The sequence below is a fragment of the Bufo bufo genome, chromosome 6 (assembly GCF_905171765.1).
Source record: "Bufo bufo chromosome 6, aBufBuf1.1, whole genome shotgun sequence".
NCBI lineage: Eukaryota > Metazoa > Chordata > Amphibia > Anura > Bufonidae > Bufo > Bufo bufo.
Window position 1 is genome coordinate 48,171,258 of NC_053394.1, and position 21,552 is coordinate 48,192,809.

At 46.1% G+C, this 21,552-nt stretch overlaps 1 protein-coding gene across 1 annotated transcript in view; it reads left to right on the forward strand.

The window, feature by feature from the left end:
- Positions 1-15,628: 15,628 nt before the first annotated feature.
- The window catches only part of PPP2R2D (protein phosphatase 2 regulatory subunit Bdelta), a 53,662-nt gene continuing 47,738 nt past the window's right edge, over positions 15,629-21,552 (forward strand). Inside the window, exons 1-2 of the mRNA XM_040435102.1 lie at positions 15,629-15,995; positions 16,112-16,186. Of these exons, the coding sequence (XP_040291036.1) occupies positions 15,989-15,995; positions 16,112-16,186 (82 nt within the window). The 5' untranslated portion in view covers positions 15,629-15,988. The remainder of the gene's footprint in view (positions 15,996-16,111; positions 16,187-21,552) is intronic.

Consider the following 21,552-nt stretch of genomic DNA (forward strand, 5'->3'; position numbering starts at 1 on the left):
AAATCTCCACCATGTTGGTCGCAAAACTACTGAGATATTTTTGATTCCTGTATTCATGGTATCATTCACATATTCGGATATCCTATTGTTGGAGTGACCAAATTGTGGACCTAACATAATGTTTTTTACATTGGTCACACATCATAAAATATGCCAAATGGGTCATACTACAATTTAGAAAAGACTTAAAAAAGTTGTCCAGGTGTTTACTACTGATGACCTATCCTCAGGATCGGCGGGTGTCTGACACCCGGAACCCCCGCCGATCAGCTGTATGACGAGACGGCACGCGCATTGTGCACGTGCATTCCCTTCTCTCTCCCTGTTCACCGCTGTGGTCTATGGTCTTTGCCTGAGGATAGGTCATCAATATTAAAATCCCAGACAACCCCTTTAATGGGATATCTTTCTCCCGTAGTAAATGCACAGATATCCTGAGAGCGACGCGTTCTGCATCTAGTGCTCTCCATTTTTCATAGCTGATCACAGCATCTGACAGTAATAACACAGTGTAAAATAAATAAAAAAAATCATACTTAGTTCATTTATTTGATCGCGAAGAGTCAGCCGCAGCCATCTTAATTGAAGATGTTGCGCAAAATCTCGCACGGCCCGTGATGGCGTCATCATGTTGTCCGGCGTGGTGACATCATACGTCACCGCGCAGGGGATTTTGTGCGATATTTTCAATCAAGATGGTGACGGACGGCTCGTCGCAATCAAATGGATGAAGTAAGTATGATTTATTTTATTTTTTTACCGCCATTCAGGGAAAATTGATTCACTACCACGAAGCACGAGGAAATTCGGCTTCTGGGCAAAACGAATTCTCCCTGAAATTCGGATCAAAGACCACTTCATGGACTTCGATTCACTCAACACTAGAGCTAGTCATATACACTCACCTAAAGAATTATTAGGAACACCTGTTCTATTTCTCATTAATGCAATTATCTAGTCAACCAATCACATGGCAGTTGCTTCAATGCATTTAGGGGGGTGGTCCTGGTCAAGACAATCTCCTGAACTCCAAACTGAATGTCAGAATGGGAAAGAAAGGTGATTTAAGCAATTTTGAGTGTGGCATGGTTGTTGGTGCCAGACGGGCCACTCTGAGTATTTCACAATCTGCTCAGTTACTGGGATTTTCACGCACAACCATTTCTAGGGTTTACAAAGAATGGTGTGAAAAGGGAAAAACATCCAGTATGCGGCAGTCCTGTGGGCAAAAATGCCTTGTGGATGCTAGAGGTCAGAGGAGAATGGGCCGACTGATTCAAGCTGATAGAAGAGCAACGTTGACTGAAATAACCACTCGTTACAACCGAGGTATGCAGCAAAGCATTTGTGAAGCCACAACACGCACAACCTTGAGGCGGATGGGCTACAACAGCAGAAGACCCCACCGGGTACCACTCATCTCCACTACAAATAGAAAAAGAGGCTACAATTTGCACGAGCTCACCAAAATTGGACTGTTGAAGACTGGAAAAATGTTGCCTGGTCTGATGAGTCTCGATTTCTGTTGAGACATTCAAATGGTAGAGTCCGAATTTGGTGTAAACAGAATGAGAACATGTATCCATCCTCTGATGGCTACTTCCAGCAGGATAATGCACCATGTCACAAAGCTCGAATCATTTCAAATTGGTTTCTTGAACATGACAATGAGTTCACTGTACTAAAATGGCCCCCACAGTCACCAGATCTCAACCCAATAGAGCATCTTTGGGATGTGGTGGAATGGAAGCTTCGTGCCCTGGATGTGCATCCCTCAAATCTCCATCAACTGCAAGATGCTATCCTATCAATATGGGCCAATATTTCTAAAGAATGCTATCAGCACCTTGTTGAATCAATGCCACGTAGAATTAAGGCAGTTCTGAAGGCAAAAAGGGGTCCAACACCGTATTAGTATGGTGTTCCTAATAATTCTTTAGGTGAGTGTATATGGCATTTTTGTTATAATATGTATGTAGGAGCACAACTGAACAGGACATGACAGGAGCATAGGGGGTTAACTCCGGGGACGGCGTGAACCAGGAAATGGGAATGGACCAGAGTGTCTTTTAGATTGGTATGTAATGTTGATTTTTTTACTATGCGATGACTAAGGATATCAGGTATCTATCCGAAACGCGTTGGCTGTAAATCATGCACTTCATGTTACTGCTTTTTATATGATCAAATAAAGATTGAGGATTTTAGGACGTGCTGCTGGAATCCTTTCCATGTGGTATATTACACAGACAGCCCATTGTTTTCGAAGGGAACAGTGTATTGCTTAATTGCCGCAGGGGAATTACACACGAGTTGATTGTGCTGCTTTATACGTAACCATGAACTGCATCCAATCAGTTAGTTTCCCACTTAAAGGAACAGTAAACCTAAAAAGGAATGGTAAAAGTAAACAAGAAATATAGTTGCCCCCACTATATCAGTCTGCAGCATTTTCTGCATTAGGGCTCATGCACACGAATGTATTTTTTTTCCGTTTCCGTTCCATCTTTTTACAGGTCCGTATGCGGAACCATTCACTTCAATGGTGTTTGAAAACAAACGTAAATTACTCTGTGTCCGTATGTCCATTCCACAAAAAATAAATAAAAATAGAACATGTCTTATTGTTGTCCATTTTGCAGACAAGGACAGACATTGTTACAATGGATCCACACAAAAAAACAATGCAATACGCTCCGCAAATACATAAATGAGCCCTTTTCCTGACACATACAGTCTTGTAGGAATCCAGCAGATAACGCAGGCGATGATATCTGTAATCGCCGACTGGTGTGGGGTAAGGCTTAACAATTAGAGATGTCGCGAACATAAAATTTTCCGTTCGTGGGCGGCGAACGCGAACTACCGCGAATGTTCGCGAACCGCCATAGACTTCAATAGGCAGGCAAATTTTAAAACCCACAGGGACTCTTTCTGGCCACAATAGTGATGGAAAAGTTGTTTCAAGGGGACTAACACCTGGACTGTGGCATGCCGGAGGGGGATCCATGGCAAAACTCCCATGGAAAATTACGTCGTTGACGCAGAGTGTGGTAAGTTGTAATCGCAATGCGATTAATATAACCTGCATTACTCGCATTGCGATTACAACTTAGTCAAATTTGTGACACTGCAGCTTCCGAATGAATCTAAGATGGATGCTGTCCTTGCTTTTTGATAGGAGGTGGGAGGGTCTGGGAGGGAGGGTCTGCTGCTGATTGGCTGGAATGTGTCTGCTGACTGTGAGGTACAAGGTCAAAGTTTGCTCAATGATGATGTATAGGGGGCGGACCGAACATCGCATATGTTCGCCCGCCGCGGCGACTGTTCGCCGGCGAATAGTTCAGGACATCTCTGCTAACAATATGTTTCTCCTATGACAGAGGGGCTTGGCTCCTGCTCCTGGCAGATGTCTTACACCCAGACATAGGACAGTGAGGAGGAGGAGGAGGGGGGCAGAGATTTTGTAAATGACCCTCTGTGTTATAAAGGGGTTGTCTCACTTCAGCAAATAGCATTTATTATGTAGAGGATGTTCATATTGCTTTCTTTACTTGCTGGTTTAATTTTTTCCATCACATTACACACTGCACGTTTCCATGGTTACGACCGCCCTGCAATCCATCAGTGGTGGTCGAGCTTGCACACTATAGGAAAAAGCACCGGCCTATGTGCACTCAAACAGTCTGGGCCACCAAATGGGCTGGAGCTTTTTACTATAGTGTACAGGCACGACCACCACTGATGGATTGCAGGGTGGTCGTAACCCCTGGAAACGAGCAGTGTATAACGTGATGTTAAAATCAATCCAGCCAGCAAAGGAGGCAATATGGACAGTCACAATACATTAGTAAGTGCCTTGTATTAACTTCCTCTACATAATAAATACTATTTGCCGAAGCGAGACAAACCCTTTTAATTTTATTCCATTTTCCATGCCCCATGGATAATCCAGAATACCTTACAATCCGGCACATATCAGATGACAGTGACGCTGGATTAAAGGAATTGTCGTGCTTTTTTCCCCCTCAATATCGTACGGGACATGTAAATATTGTGAACGTACGAATATTAGTATAACATGATGAAACTACGATCGTTGCGCTGTCATCTGGGAGAAGCTGAATCATTTGCCAATGAAGCAGTGAAACTTGGCCGGCTCTGCTAGCTTATTAAAAACAACCTGTTCTATTTCTGGACAAGACATTTTATTAAAAGATCCGACGTGGTAAAATCTACAAATGACAAACAGCCTCGGTTTTTCTAGAGCTCGTTTTATGCTCAGACGTCATTAATAAAAACTACAGGAACAAATCAGATTTATCAGATCTCGCTGGATACAACGGTTCATTCAATGAGAGATTGCATGTAGCGTATTCCTACTGATTATTCAGCATTGTGTGAGCTACAGCAAAGCTTAAAGGGAACCCGTCATCATCTTTATGTTGCCCATACTAACCGCAGCATAAGGTTGAGACCGGTGAGTTGATTTCAGCGGTCTGTCATTGATAAGTTAAAAGTAAGTGGTTGCCGAGAACCAACATCACAATCATTGCAGACTGGGCCTGGGAAAGAGTCCCGGCCACCTGAGAAGAGTCATGGTTATTCATGAATTCCTGCTCTCCTGCCACCTGCTGATGACTGACAGTCTTCTACCTAGTTTTCTCGCTTTCTCTTTAGGAGAGAACTGCCAATCATCAGCAGATGGGCGAGAGAGCAGGAGATTAGGAATAACCAGGACTCTTCTCAGGTAGATTTGACTCTTCTCGAGGCCTGGGCTGCAATGATTATGATGCTGGTTCTCGGCAACCACTTACGTCAAGCTCATCCCTGACACACCGCTGGTTTTGATACAGTCCAATAACAGACTACAGTTATGTCTCCTCCTGCATTGCGGAGCATGCATGTACCAGCTTCCGGCCTCTTCGAGGGTTATCTCTTGGCCTCTTAAAGAGGTTTTGGTGATTACGTGGATTCTCCATGTAATCATTTTGGAACATCTTTTCATATGACTCTATGTTGTGGCATTCCTCTTGTTATACCAGCAAGTGAATGAATTGCCTGCATTCTGCTATAAAGGTCCACCTGGATGTTACCAGTAGGCGGGTGTCCCTGCGTAGTCTGACACTATCTAATCACAAGGGATTCACAGTTCAGACAAACACCCGTCTGTGGGTGTAATATTACAAAGGTGGTATGGGAAAAATCAGTAGTCGCAGACTGCCACCCTTAAAACGTAGCCTTTGTTCTATACCATTAAAACCCCAAATAATGATAAATAAAAAAGCCACCTATGAGTTAATGTGCAAAGTATATGTCAACCCGCACTTAAACACTGCTCCCCCTGTATGGCAAAAACTGTCCCTTAGAATACCTGTGTATGGATGAGGCGCTGTATGTTTGCTGCGTTTTCTCTTGTATCTATCATCTTTATTATTTTTTGCTACTCATAGTGTAGTGACGGTAATGTTGGTCAGCATATATTAGGTATACCCCATCCTAGGGCACTTAGGAGGTTCCTGATACGGGATAGCCCCTATCGGGGGTGGCTATTCCGTTTATAGGTAGGGTATGATAGATATAGGGCCAGCGATGGGGTTAGAGCCCATAGTATAACATATCTGGCCCACACCTGCCTATTCATGTCCCAGAAGGTCGAGTATCTACTCACTTAATTTACAATTTCCATTCATCTTTTTTATTTATCATTATTTGGGTTATTTGGGGGTTTTAATGGTATAGAACAAAGGCTACATTTTAAGGGTGGCAGTCTGTGACTACTGATTTTTCCCATACCACCTTTGTAATATTACACCCACAGACGGGTGTTTGTCAGAACTGTGAATCCCTTTTGATAAGCTCTCTTCAGGCCTACTGAGCCAATTATTATTGCTTAACTGATAGGGCTGTTTTTTTAAGCACGCAACCTGATAAGAATAAGTGGTTACTAGAAGCTAATGAAATCTTTTCTGAAAATCTTTCCTAATGTACCTACCCCGTCCATCAAAACAACATTTAGAGACCTATATAACATTCATAAGGAATATTTGAAGTCGTGGTGGGAAATTCAGTCTTTGGATAATTACAACAAAAACTCTATTGTTCCGACAGGCCTACGTATTTACATTCGCCCCCAGCCAAACGCATTTGTACCCCTGAACTTCTCAGTAAATGGGAATTGGAAGCTACAGCAAACTCCCTCCGTCTGATGAAACTTCTGTTAGAGCAAGAAAATAACAATATTACAGTAATTGAAAAACGGCAAGAACAACTGACTGAAAAAGGGATCACACTGAATTCAGCAAAAAAAGAAATAGAATTACAAATTAATATTGATAGATTTAAGACATCATTAATTGAACGGAAACACAGGCAATATATTAAGGACCTAACGGAGTTTCGTACCAAAACAGCGTACAAAACTTTACCATCGAGTCAGAAGGGGTCGGCCACAGACACTTCCCTCTCTGAAGCTGAAAGTTCAGATCTTGAACTAAGCCAACAGCAACAACGTTATAATCGTAGGCTCAACTGGAGAGGGAGAGGTCGGAATAGGGGCAGATACAGAAACTCCGATTTTAGAGGTAGCTCAAGGGCTAATCAACCCACACTACCTCATCAATCTAAACAATGGATCCCTCAGAACACTCAGTTCGTGGATCCGGTGAGAAATATAGAAGGTAACAAGAACAATCGGAGGGAGTGGAGGAATCATCTGCCTCCTTTTGTGCATCAGCACAATCCTCCTCGTCTACCAACCCCATGACTTTTTTAGGTCAAATGCCAACACACACGTATGCACTAAGGGACGGACTTCATCCTCCCAAAAAACCTTGTAACAAACTGAGGATAAACTTACTATATTAAATCTGTCAGGGGTTACTTTATTGAAAACTGAGGTGGCTATTTTAGAAAAAGGACTATCTTACGTCCCAACGACCCGCTTCAACCTTTTCGACTGGGTCGAGGACCTTCATCTCTTTATTAGAAAATGGAGATGGCGAAAAACTTTTGCGTCTATAGATCAAAAAAGGTGTTCTAAGCTAGGATTAGAAACAGAGGATTTACAGGGGTTGGACACATTGGTTGAATTATTAAATGAGGGGGGACAAACTAAGGGACATGGTCCCCTCACAGCACTCAGGAATAAAAGCACTAACATGCTTTCTAAGACTTTAAGTGAGGCCAATATAGACCTATTCCTGAGATCAGTGATTAGGGATTTAGAACATACCGGTATCTACTCTACTAAAACTAAAAAGAACTACTCTCAAACAGAGATGAAAGCTTTGAAACAACTAAGTAACAGTACGAACATAGTGATAAAGCCCTCAGAAAAGGGGGGCAACATCACAATCTTACACTCCATCAATATAAGGAAATGTGTCTTTCTCTTCTAATGGATAACCACAACTATGAGCGACTCAAGGCGGACCCTACTAACATGTACTCAGCTGAATTAATGTAAATACTGCAGGCGGCCTTTGAACATAAACGTATTGATCGTAACGAATTTGAAAACCTTAGACCTTTGTTTCCTAGGACAGCCACCTTCTACGCACTCCCAAAAATACATAAAGGCCTAAACCCTCTAAAGGGATGGCCAATTGTGTCGGGCATTGACTCCCTGACCCAGAACGCGGGTACAAATATTGATCAAGTACTGCTCCCCTTTGTTGTGGCCTTACCATCGTACCTAAGGGACACCACTGATCTCCTCCAGCGTTTGGAAAGGGTCACTATCGAATCGGATGTATGGTTGGCCTCTATTGACGTAGAGGCCCTATACACATTGATCCCACATAACAAGGGTTTGGCGGCTGTCATAATTTTCCTGGACTCAAGATCCAAGGATCTCTTTGAACACAATCACTTTGTGATCCAATTGCTGAATTTCATCCTTACCCATAACTACTTTGTCTTTGAGGGCTACTTTTACCACCAGCTCAGGGGTACCGCGATGGGTAGCCCCTGTGCGCCCACTTATGCCAACTTACTCCTGGGCTGTTGGGAGGATACCATCATTTTTTCTGACTCTTTAGCTCACTGGACCAAGTATATCACACTTTGGTCCAGATTTATTGATGACATTCTACTTCTATGGTCAGGAAGTGGAATTCAGATTGCTCATGAATGAATTAAATTCTAACCATATTGGTCTGTACTTCACATCCGAGCTCCAACGCGACCGTATAACTTTTCTGGACATTCAGATTGAACGGGGAGAGAATAATTTTATAAGGACAACCCTATACCGTAAAAAGACGTCAACTAATGGTCTGTTGAGATGGGACAGCTTCCACCCAAATCCATTAAAAAGAGGTATACCTAAGGGGCAGTTCTTGAGGGTCCGCAGAAACTGCTGAGACCAAGATGATTTCAGAGTGGAGGCATCCAAACTGTTTGATTGTTTCAAACAGAGAGGTTACCCAGAGCCATGTCTATATGAGGCGTGGAGCAATGCTAATTTAGTCGATCGCTCCACTCTACTCCAACCTAAAAAAAAGGAACATTCAAACGAGACGATTAGGGTCATTGGTACATATGACACCGAATCCAGACAAGTACGCAACATATTAAGCCACTATTGGTCACTATTAAAAACGGACCCTGATCTGGACAAATTTCTCCCTAACAGTCCAGCTATTACCTTTAGACGCGGTCGAAGTATAGGGGACACACTTGTTCATGGCCACCTGGAAACCCCAATAGCCAGTACCTGGTTACAGAATAGGAGCACAGGCACCTTTTAGATGTGGGAAGTGCAAAGCATGCCCTTCTATCTCCACGGGTAACCCATTCATGAACAGTTCAGAAACAAAAGCCTTCGCAGCACGCAGCTTTGCGAACTGTAACACGACAGGAGTAGTCTATCTGGCACAATGTGATTGCGGATTGAAATATGTAGGCGAAACTTGTAGAGCCTTTAAAAAAACGCATTCCTAGAACATATAGGAGACATACGGAACAGACGCGACAAACCACTAGCAAGACATATTTTACTGCACCACGACGGTAATATCAAATCTATGCACTTTTCAATGATTGAAACGATCAAACCATCGGTACGAGGGGGAAACCTGGACAAAATTCTGAGACAGAAAGAGTCCAGGTGGATCTACACCCTTAAGACGACAACCCCTTGGGGGGATAAATGAAGAGATCGACTTTGCGTGTTTTCTATAATAGTCCATGTGAATTATCGGGTTGGGGACTATCGCTTATATTATGAAGAGTATGAAAGGTTATTGGGGCCTGTAGCTGACCCCCTTTTTTCTCTTTACAATGGCGAGATACCCCACTCTTCTCCATGACTTTTAATTTCAGTGCAACCCTTACATGGTTGTGTGTTTAATTTATGTTTTACGTAGTGCCTCATCTATATACAGGTACTTTACGTAGCGACATTTGCCATACATGGGGGTGGCTATGATCGTGCACATTACCTTACAGGGACCGTGACATAAGTCTACTGCTCTTCATCCTTAAAGTGGTATACCGAATATCTGCCTTCTACATAAAAGCATCTCGACTTTTACCCCAGAGAAACGCAAGTAGACAAATGTTTTTTATTCAGCAGTTCTCCCCTATGTAGGGAAACGGCATAATACAAATGAGCTGATGTGGAATATTCCTCACTGTTGGTGTTTAATTTGGAAACTCTATGTGGATCAAGTTATTATACCTTCAGATCTATGTCTTGATCTGATCCTGGCAAGGTATTTGGTTTAAAGTGTCCCCTGATGAGCCCAATTATAGCACGGGTGAAACGCGTTGGAACGAAACGCTGTGAACCAACACGGCGCTTTCTTTTCCATGTTCTCTACTCTATTCTGAACATCAGGCTCGATGCATAGAAGTGGTTCAATCGGGGCGGCTATTCCGTCTATAGGTAGGGTGTGATAGATATAGGGCCAGCGATAGGGTTAGGGCCCATAGCATAACATATCTGGCCCACACCTGCCTGTCCCAGAAGGTCAGGTATCTACTCACTTAATTTACAATTTCCGTTCATCTTTTTTATTTATCATTATTTGGGCTTTTAATGGTATAGAATAAAGGCTACGTTTTAAGGGTGGCAGTCTGTGACTACTATCTAATCAGTACTGCCAATGTCATATCCTATCCCCCCCCCCAGCATATCCCCAACTGGTAACAGCCAGCTGGACCTTTATTGCAGACTGCTGGCAAATCAATCATAAACTTCTAGCAGGTATAATAAGAGGAATGGCACAATGTAGAGTCGTACGAAAAGATGCTCCCCAATTATTACATGGGGAATGTAAGTAGCTACTAAAACGGACATGTCGGGAGTGGTGACCGGTCTTCTTTACCGGGGTTCAATGGCTGAAATGTTAATAACCCATGGTAAGCACCAGCCTAGGGTGGCCGCTGTTACGGAAGTGGTCGAGCAGCCGGCGCTCTGCTGTTTTTATAACTCCCATAGCTTTGAATGGGAACTTGCGATTTACGGATATGGTGAATCTTGCTGTTACGCTGCTTGTGTCGCTCCCCTTCGCTGCTGTAGGAGGTATGGAAGCAGCGGAGCAGCGGCTGCTCGACCGTTCCTGTAAGGCTGGGTTCACATCAACGCTTCATTTTCCGTTCTTCTGATCCGTCAGAAGAACAGGGAAGAAGAAAAAAAAAAACGGATCCTGTAAAAAGAAATAATGGATCCAGAGCATCCATAATGCATCAGTTTTTAGTCATTTCTGTCTGAGATCCATGTTTTCCAGATCCCAGATGGACATGGCTAAAACGGGTGCATAACGAATGCTTAAAAAACAAGATCCGTTTTTTTTTCTTTTTCTGACAGATCAGAACAGAAAATGAAACGGTGACGTGAACCCGGCCGTATTCTGCTTCCTGGGCTTGGTGCCTTGAAAGGCTGAGAAGAGACAACCCAACTCCATTCCAGGTCCCATGGTAAACATGTCACGTGTCCTGTATTGAACTGGTCACACACAGTCGATGAGCAAGTGGTGCTCGTTATGTCAGCATTCACTAGGTTATATAAAACCCGCATGGTCACTCGCCTCTCAATCTAGTAAAAATGTGCCGTGCATGGCCTCATGCGTGTGACAGGTGATCAAACAGCTCCGAGGGCATGACATATGGCGTGATTAATGCATTCCTGCCGAGGTTGTATCATTCCTACCAGGCTCTGAGCATCTGAACCTAACCAAGTCATACGTGATCCTGCAGGGTGGAGCCTGGTAACCGGCCATGAAGGGGTTACAAAACAATATTTAGCATGTTTAGAGCAATGGGAAATCACAAAGGAGTTGAACGTAAGTGTAGCCGCTCATCGTACCCAAAACAGAACGGGGTCATGCCGGGCAAGCTTCAGACAGCTGTGACATAGGCGCATGCAGTTCTATGGACTTGGGTCTTGAGGCCATTATATAGGAATTGTCTACGTCTTCTGTTTGGGCATATGGGAGGCATATGGGAGTCATAGAGAAGGGGGGGTCCTCCCTCCGTAAACCAGAAGAGCAGGGTTGTGGCATTTTTTTTTAATGCTACATTTCCCCCTGAAAAATCAGCTGCTCGTCGGGGGGGTGCCAGGATTTTCAGGTTTCACCACGATTCTTCAGTGGGAATTCCGTTGTGGATCTGTCATAGATTTCACCTTCTGCATTAGCTTAGGCAGGGTGCTGAAAAAGAGACCAGTCCAGTATGGAGACTTACCGGAAGTACTCCAGGGTATGGACACTTATAGGCAATGCTCCATGGGAAACTAATATGCAAAAGGGGTATCAACCAAGGAAGAGAACCATCTCACCAGCGCCACCTATTGGAAGTGGCTCCCTATGAGTCATGGAGCATTGCCAAGAAGTGTCCATACCCTGGAGCACTTCCAGTAAGTCTTCACACAGGACTGGTCTCTAAGGAGGTTCAACACCCTGCCTAAGGCTACATGCACACGAACGTTGCATGTAGCCTTAGGTTGATATACCCGCAAAAAAAAAAGAACAGGTCCTATTCTTGTCCATTTTAGGCACTGTTACACTACCACCGTACAGCGCTTATACACTACCACCGTACAGCGCTTATAGACTACCACCGTACAGCGCTTATACACTACTATCGTACAGCGCTTATACACTACCACCGTACAGCGCTTATACACTACCACCGTACAGCGCTTATACACTACCACCGTACATCGCTTATACACTACCACCGTACATCGCTTATACACTACCACCGTACAGCGCTTATACACTACCATCGTACGGCGCTTATACACCACCACCGTACAGCGCTTATACACTACCACCGTACAGCGCTTATACACTACCACCGTACATCGCTTATACACTACCACCGTACAGCGCTTATACACTACCACCCTACAGCACTTATACACTACCACCGTACATCGCTTATACACTACCACCGTACAGCGCTTATACACTACTATCGTACGGCGCTTATACACCACCACCGTACAGCACTTATACACTACCACCGTACAGCGCTTATACACTACCACCGTACAGCGCTTATACACTACCACCGTACAGCGCTTATACACTACCACCGTACATCGCTTATACACCACCACCGTACAGCGCTTATACACCACCACCGTACATCGCTTATACACCACCACCGTACAGCGCTTATACACTACCACCGTACAGCGCTTATACACTACCACCGTACGGCGCTTATACACCACCACCGTACAGCGCTTATACACTACCACCGTACATCGCTTATACACTACCACCGTACATCGCTTATACACTACCACCGTACATCGCTTATACACTACCACCGTACATCGCTTATACACTACTATCGTACAGCGCTTATACACCACCACCGTACAGCGCTTATACACTACCACCGTACAGCGCTTATACACTACCACCGTACATCGCTTATACACTACCACCGTACATCCCTTATACACTACTATCGTACAGCCCTTATACACTACTATCGTACAGCGCTTATACACCACCACCGTACAGCGCTTATACACCACCACCGTACAGCGCTTATACACTACCACCGTACATCGCTTATACACTACCACCGTACAGTGCTTATACACTACCACCCTACAGCACTTATACACTACCACCGTACATCGCTTATACACTACCACCGTACAGCGCTTATACACCACCACCGTACAGCGCTTATACACTACTATCGTACGGCGCTTATACACCACCACCGTACAGCGCTTATACACTACCACCGTACAGCGCTTATACACTACCACCGTACAGCGCTTATACACTACCACCGTACAGCGCTTATACACTACCACCGTACAGCGCTTATACACTACCACCGTACAGCGCTTATACACTACCACCGTACAGCGCTTATACACTACCACCGTACATCGCTTATACACCACCACCGTACAGCGCTTATACACTACCACCGTACAGCGCTTATACACTACCACCGTACAGCGCTTATACACTACCACCGTACAGTGCTTATACACCACCACCATACAGCGCTTATACACCACCACCGTACAGCGCTTATACACTACTATCGTACAGCGCTTATACACTACTATCGTACAGCGCTTATACACCACCACCGTACAGCGCTTATACACCACCACCGTACAGCGCCTATACACCACCACCGTACAGCGCTTATACACCACCATCGTACAGCGCTTATACACCACCACCGTACAGCGCTTATACACCACCACCGTACAGCGCTTATACACTACTATCGTACAGCGCTTATACACTGCCACCATACAGCGCTTATACACTACCACCGTACGGCGCTTATACACCACCACCGTACAGCGCTTATACACCACCACCGTACAGCGCTTATACACCACCACCGTACAGCGCTTATACACCACCACCGTACAGCGCTTATACACTACTATCGTACAGAGCTTATACACTGCCACCATACAGCGCTTATACACTACCACCTTATAGCGCTTATACACCACCACCGTACAGCCATTAGTACACAGCAGTGTTCTGGTTGGTCCCCATCTATAATGCCCAGGATAGAGGCGTTCTTCATGAGGGTCCCAGGCCTCAGGATATCGGTGATGTCCCTTCGGTGGGGACGGGCCCTGTACAGCAGCACAGCTCACTCACCTCTAAGGCCACCTGCACACGAGTGCGGGAGAACGCATATAAGAGCCACATGAACTTATGTGCGGATTTATGTGCATTTCTGCAGCATATCTGCCCTCAAAACCCCAATTTTTTACAGCAGTATTTTGTGCAGATTTGATGCAGGTTTTCCACAGATCTTACCCTTCATTTGAAGAGAGTGAAATCCGCAGCTAAAACTGCAAACATAATGGAACATGCTGTGGATTTGGGAATCTGTACGACAGGTTACATGAGGTTTGTCTGATCTCATACACTTTGCTAGTACTTTTAGGTCTCATGAACACGACCGTTGCGTGTTTTGCGGTCCGCAAATTACAGATCCGCAAAACACGGATGGCATCCGTGTGCATTCTGCAATTTTCGGAACGACACGGACAGCCATTGATATAACTGCCTATACAGGTTATATTTTTTTTTGCGGACTGCGGAACGGAGCAACGGATGCGGACAGCACACACAGAGTGCTGTCCACATCTTTTGCGGCCCCGTTGAAGCGAATGGGTCGTACCCGAGCAGCTAAAAATAGCGGCTCGGATGCGGACCCGAACAACGGTCGTGTGCATGAGGCCTAAGGCTACGTGGACACGACCGCGCCGTGTTTTGCATTCCGCAAATTTCATACCCGCAAGGCACATATGCCGCCCGTGTGTGTGTTCCTCAATTTGCGAAACGGAAAGGGTTGCCTATTAAAGAAATGCCTATTCTTGTCCACAAAACGGACAATAGGACATGTTTCATTTTTTACGGAGCTGCGGAACGGATGCAACAGAGTGCTGTCCGCATCTTTTGCGGCTCCATTAACATGAATGGGCCCGCCTCCGAGCCTCAAAAAAAGGGGCTTGGATGCAGACCCAAACAGCGGTCGTGTGAATGAGGCCTATAGCCGAGGCCTAAGGGTAGGTGAAGTTATTACCAGCATAAAAAAAATTCATTTGAAAGCCACAATCGGTTTTACTGCGATATGCAATGATTTTGCCAATTTGCATTAAACAGAAAAAAAACAACAAAACGTGTGACCGATTACTGCATCCCAAAACCACAAACTGCAGCAAAACCATATGTGCCTCTGAAATCCGTTTTATTGATGCAGCGTAGAACTGACAGGTCTGACAGCGACATTTTGTAACCTAGCAACCCCAACCTCAGTAGGGATAATGGATCTAAACTAGGACAAATCAAAAATGGATGCTTCTCCCACAGCAACCAATCAGGTTGCTGCTTTCATTTTCCAAATGGCCTCTGAAAAATGAGAGCTGGACTCTCATTGGTTGCTAGGGGACCACCTCAGTAGTTCTTATAACACCTCCCCTCCCTTAACAGTTTTGGTTCTGTCCACTATATATATATGTATGTGTGTGTGTCGCTCCCTGAGACTTGTGGTTCTCAGAGAAGAGCCCTAGGGGAAGTGATGAGAGCGGAGCGGCAGTATAGACTCCGCATATATTTCCCATAGTGTCCTCTCCTCCACTCTTTAACCCTCCCGCTGCCGCGCAGGTCAGGAGCTTCCGCCCGCTTCTCCTGTGTGGTGACTCAGTGCCGCGCCCGGCGACAGGAGGGTTAAATGACGTCACCGAATCATGTCGACGAGCAATGTGCGCCATTTTGAAACCTCATCCCGGAGAAGCCGAGAGCGGCTCTTGAGCACCGCGTCCCCTTCCGAGTCCAGTCCTGCCCGCCTCCTCCTCCCCTAGTCACCGGCACCGGAACAGCCGCCGCAGCCCCGGAGCGGCCCTGCTCGGCACACACACGTACTCAGGAGGGGGAGAGTGTGAAGGGCGAACCCTCCCCGTCCTCCTTCTCCTCCTCCTTCTCAGCGACGCCCGGATTGGGAGGCCTGCTCTTAGAGGGAAGCCATGGCAGGTAAATAAGATCGAGGGGAGGGAGGAGGAAGGGAGGCCGCGGGGCCCGGGGGGTGGCGGTGCGGGCACGCCGCGGCCTAGTGGCCTCCTCACCGGCTCTTCTCTCTTGTGTTGCAGGAGTGGGCGGAGGGAACGATTTCCAGTGGTGTTTCTCCCAAGTCAAAGGTGCCATAGACGAGGATGTGGCGGAAGGTGGGTATGGGGCCCCCATGGGGGTGCAGCTGGCACGGGTGACCTCTGACTGGTGCCCATGCCCCCAGGTCTACACGAAGTCATTCATTTATAGAGGAAACGCTCTGAATCTGAAGCTATGTTCACACTGAGCACTTTTCTTTTCCTGTGGATTTTTTTTTTTTCAGCCAAAGCCAGCAGCGGATTTGGAAGGGATCCTGCTGGATCCATTACTGGCTTTGGCCTCAAAAACCTCTGTGTGAACTGAACCTAAGGACTGTGAAAGGACCATGGCTGACAGCAGCCGAGGGATCTAGTACAGGTGCAGAGGGATCTAGTACAGGTGCAGAGGGATCTAGTACAGGTGCAGAGGGATCTAGTACAGGTGCAGAGGGATCTAGTACAGGTGCAGAGGGATCTAGTACAGGTGCAGAGGGATCTAGTACAGGTGCAGAGGGATCTAGTACAGGTGCAGAGGGATCTAGTACAGGTGCAGAGGGATCTAGTACAGGTGCAGAGGGATCTAGTACAGGTGCAGAGGGATCTAGTACAGGTGCAGAGGGATCTAGTACAGCCAGCCGTAAGAGCCGCGACCTGATCTCTCAGACGGGGGGCAGTAAGGCTATGGCCACACATCTCCGCCATCACTGGGTCCATTGTTGTATCCCTATTCACTATGGCAGGCATGCTCAACCTGCAGCCCTCCAGCTGTTGTAAAACTACAACTCCCACCATGCCCTGCTGTAGGCTGTCCGGGCATGCTGGGAGTTGTAGTTTTGCAACAGCTGGAGGGCCGCTGGTTGAGCATCCCTGGACTATGGGATCTGGCTGCTTTCCAGCATGAGGAATGGCCTGTGTCCGGCCACAAAACGGACAAGAATAGGACCATTTTTTTGTGGACCCATAGAAATGAATGGATCTCCAAAAATATGCAGATCAGACATGGATCCAGGTAAGGCTACTTTCACACTTGCGGCAGGACGGATCCGACAGGCTGTTCACCCTGTTGGCTCCGTCCTTCCGCTATTTCGCCCCCATTGACTATAATGGGTACGGGGGGCGGAGCTCCGGCACAGTTCGCGGTGAGACGGAGCCGACAGGGTTAACAGCCTGTCGGCTCCGTCCTGCCGCAAGTGTGAAAGTAGCCTTAGTAGTGTGCACGGGGCTGTCGTTTATTACTGGGTCGCAATCCGTTGTTGCAATGTTTCAGCTGAAGTCTTATAATGGATACAGTGAAGCCAGTGGGTGATGGTGTGACAGGCGGGTGCTCCGAGCCCCCCTCAGCATGAGCGACTCCGAGTCCTGGACCTGTGTTCGTATTTCTTAGGCTACTTTCACACTCGCGTTTGGTGCAGATCCGTCATGGAGGGATCCGTTCAGATAATACAACCGTCTGCATCTGTTCAGAACGGATCCATTTGTATTATCTTTAACATAGCCAAGACGGATCCGTCTTGAACACCATTGAAAGTCACTGGAGGACGGATCCGTTTTCTATTGTCATAGATTTGGGTCAGTTTCATCAGACGGACACGGCAAGCAGCGTTTTGGTGTCTGTGTCAAAAGCGGAATGGAGACGAAACTAATGTAAACTGATGCATTCGGAGCGGATCCTTTTCCATTCAGAATGTATTTGGGCCAAACTGATCCGTTTTGGACGCTTGTGAGAGCCCTGAACGGATCTCAGAAACTGAAAGCCAAAACGCCAGTGTGAAAGTAGCCTTAGGGTCCATTCACACATCCATGTGTGTTTTGCGGATCCATGGATCCGCAAAACACGGACACCGGCAATGTGCGTTCCCCGTTTTGCGGACCGCACATCGACGGCACTATAATAGAAAATGCCTAATCTTGTCCGCAATTGCGGACAGGAATAGGACATGTTCTATTTTTTTTTTCGGGAACGGAAGTGCGGGTCCGCATTTCCAGATCCGGACAGCACATCGTGTAGCCCCATAGAAATAAATGGGTCCGCAATTCCGTTCCGCAAAATGCAGAACAGAATTGCGGACGTGTGAATAGAGCCTTAGGTTGTATTCACACAGGGGGAAAGTACTGTACTCTGCGGCCACAGGGAGTCTGGGATCCTGTCTCGTCATGAAAGCGCTAGGGCTCATGCACACCGCCGTATGTGTTTTGCGGTCAGCACAAAAACTGATCCGCAAAAAATACGGATGACGTCCGTGTGCATTCAGTATTTTGCTGAAGGGAACAGCTGGCCCCCAATAGATCAGTCCTGTCCTTGTCTGTAATGCGGATAATAATAGGACATGTTCTATTTTTTGTCAGAACGGAAATACGGAAACGGAATGCACACGGAGTAACTTTTTTGTTTTTTTTCGGACCCATTGAAATGAATGGTTCTGCATACAGTCCGTAAAAAAAAGAAACAGGAACAGACACAGAAAGAAAACAGAATTTTAATCAGGTCAACCACAGCTATACGTGTGTGCAAGCAGTTGGATAGGGAGGTCGCTGGTGACTCCCCTTAATTTTGTAGCATACCCCGCCGTTATCTGAATGAGGGCTCATGTACACCAACGTGTTTTTCCTCGGCACAACATGGAGCCATAAGAATAGACGCCCCAGAATTATTACATGGGGCATTCAGCTAGTGACTACAACAGACATGGAGAGGTGACGGGGGCTCTCCTACCACTGTATGCAGAGAAGCATCGCTCTCGGTAGGGGGGCAGCTTTCCTGGGTGGTGGTTCTACCCGCTCCGAGGCTGACCACCACTGAGCTCGTTCGCAGGGGTGCGGCCGGCTGGCATTGAGCTTACAAGGGAAGACTAAAGGACGTATTCAGAGCATATCCCGGTCTTCTGGGAGAATTGCATCCAGCGGTGTATCTTCTCTTGTTGCGTGCTGTAATGTAAATTACGTAGGGGTATAGGCATTTACAGGGTTACAGAGATTTATCAAGACTGGCGCAAAGGAAAATTGGCTTAGTTGCCCATAGTAACCAATCAGACTAATCCTTTTATTTTAATGGAGCTCTGAAAAATGCAAGGTGGAATCTGATTGGTTGCTGTGGACAACTAGGCCAGTTCTGATATAACTCTTTCCCCTTATCCTATATGTCATGCGTCTACCAGGTGGGGAAACACTATGAAAGTGTAAGGGCATGACCACCCGCGTCAACCGATGGCAGTGTGGGTTTGCAATAAACTTTGTGGCCGTTGGTTGCTTTGGGTGGACGTGGCTTGGCTTCATCAGTGCTCCAGACAAAAAATACCTAGTAGCTATTGGCTCCTGAACTGAAAAATTTAGGAGCCAAATGAAATTTTTAGTCGCCAAATCAAAACCCAATCAAAATTTTGGTATCGTGACAACGCTACGCCGATCAGATCGGCGTAGGGTTGTTTCGATACCCAAATTTTAATTCGCTTTCGACACCATAAAAAAGTATTGCGATACTCTACCACGCAAAAAAAAAAGCCACGTGCATTCCGCATTTTATGAAACGTTCGGCCCATAATAGAACAGTCCTATCCTATTTTTTGAGGTGACAAAAAAAATTGAGAATCGCATGCTTTTTATTTATTTCTGTTACGGCGCTCACCTAGATTTTTTAATTAATTTTTTTGGACGTAGCGCTATGTAATATGTAAAATTGAGAAAGGGAGATTGAAACCTAATATTTTAGTGTTATATATAATTATTATTATTTTTTTTATAAACACTATTAGCCCCCTTAGGGTCTGGAACCCTTGTCCTATTCACCCATATAGATCTCTATCAGGGTGAATAGGACCTCACTCTCCCTGCTGCCCTGGGCTTTGTGCACACAGCAGCAGGGAGATTACTATAGCAGCCAGGGCTTCAGGAGCGTCAGCAGTGTAATCCTGGGGCTCCGATCGGAACTGTCACTGCCACCAATTACTTTAATACTGAGGGGTTGGGGGGGGGGGGGGGGGCCCTACCCGCTCCTGTGCCCCGCCGCTGTATTCAACTGCAGAGCTGCGGCGGCGGGTATAGTCGCAAATGGCAACAAGACTAAAAAGTCTTGTCGCCATTTGTAAATTTTAAGTCGCATTGGCGACCACTTTGATTGCCATCTGGAGCCCTGTTCATGCAGCCGGCACACTGTGGGGCCATTCCCTAAGGACTCATGCACACGACTGTCGGATGCTTTGCAGTCTGCAAATTGCGGATCCGCAAAATATAGATACCGAACGTGTGCATTCTGCATTTTGAGAAATGGAATATCTGGGCCTTAATCGCACAGTCCTATCCTTGTCCATAATGGGGCATGTTCTACTTTGTTTGCGGAAAGACCATGCAAATGTATGGACATGGGATTCATTTCCGTTTTTTATGTGGACCCAATGAAGTGAATGGATCTGCATATGGGATGCAAAAAAACAACAACACAGAAGCAGGAAAAAAAATAAGATTGTGTGTACGAGCCCTAACTCCACTGATGTCCTACTGCCCAATCTGATACCAGGCTTGGATAGTGAGGCAGTTGCATGCTAAACTGTACAGTGCAGTTACCCATGCCATGCCCAGCGAGTATTGTACATGGGTACTAGTCTAATAGTATGACCCATGCGTGAAACTCTCCAACATTGTACAGTTCTCCATTGTGGCTCTCTGTCCTCCATGTTGGATCGGATGAGAGTATCGGAGGAGAAGCACGATTACAGTATTTGGTTCATTCCTAGACAGACCATTGTGATTAATATCTGACACCGATGACTGCGCCATTGATGGGTCAATCATTTGATAGATATGAACACGTCTAGCCGTGATTATTGGGTCTGAGGGGACGCGCATCGTTTCTGACTTTTGCCATGCAAGGTAGGGTTATTGATCACAGGGAAGATCACAATCAAAGTTTGAGGCCTCTTTCACACAAACGTGTGCGCTCCATGGCCATATTGCGGACCGCATTTGTCGATCCGCAATACACGGGCCCTGCTCTGTGGGCATTCCGCTTCACGGATGCGGACCCATTCACTTGAATTGGTCCGCAAATCCGGAGATGCGGAACGGAAGCACTAAGGAGTGCTTCCGCTGGGTTTCGTCCCGTACTTCTGTTCCGCATAAAGATAGAACATGTCCTATCTTTTTGCGGAACGGGCAGATCGCGGACCCATTAAAGTGAATGGGTCCGCGATCCGCTGCGGCTGCCCCATGATGGGTGTTCGTGCATTGAGGGCCACAGCACGGCCATGGGGTGCACACTGATTGTGATTTCAACAATTATCCTTTAGAAAATCGTTGAAATTAATAGTAAAATAAATGCGTCTGTGTTGTGCAATGACAGATGTCCTGCTGATCAAGTCTGTAAGAATCGCTTTCGTATTTAGGGCTCATGCACACAAGCATATTTGTTGTTTTTTTTTTTTGAGCCCCTTGTGCGGAACCATTCTGTTCAG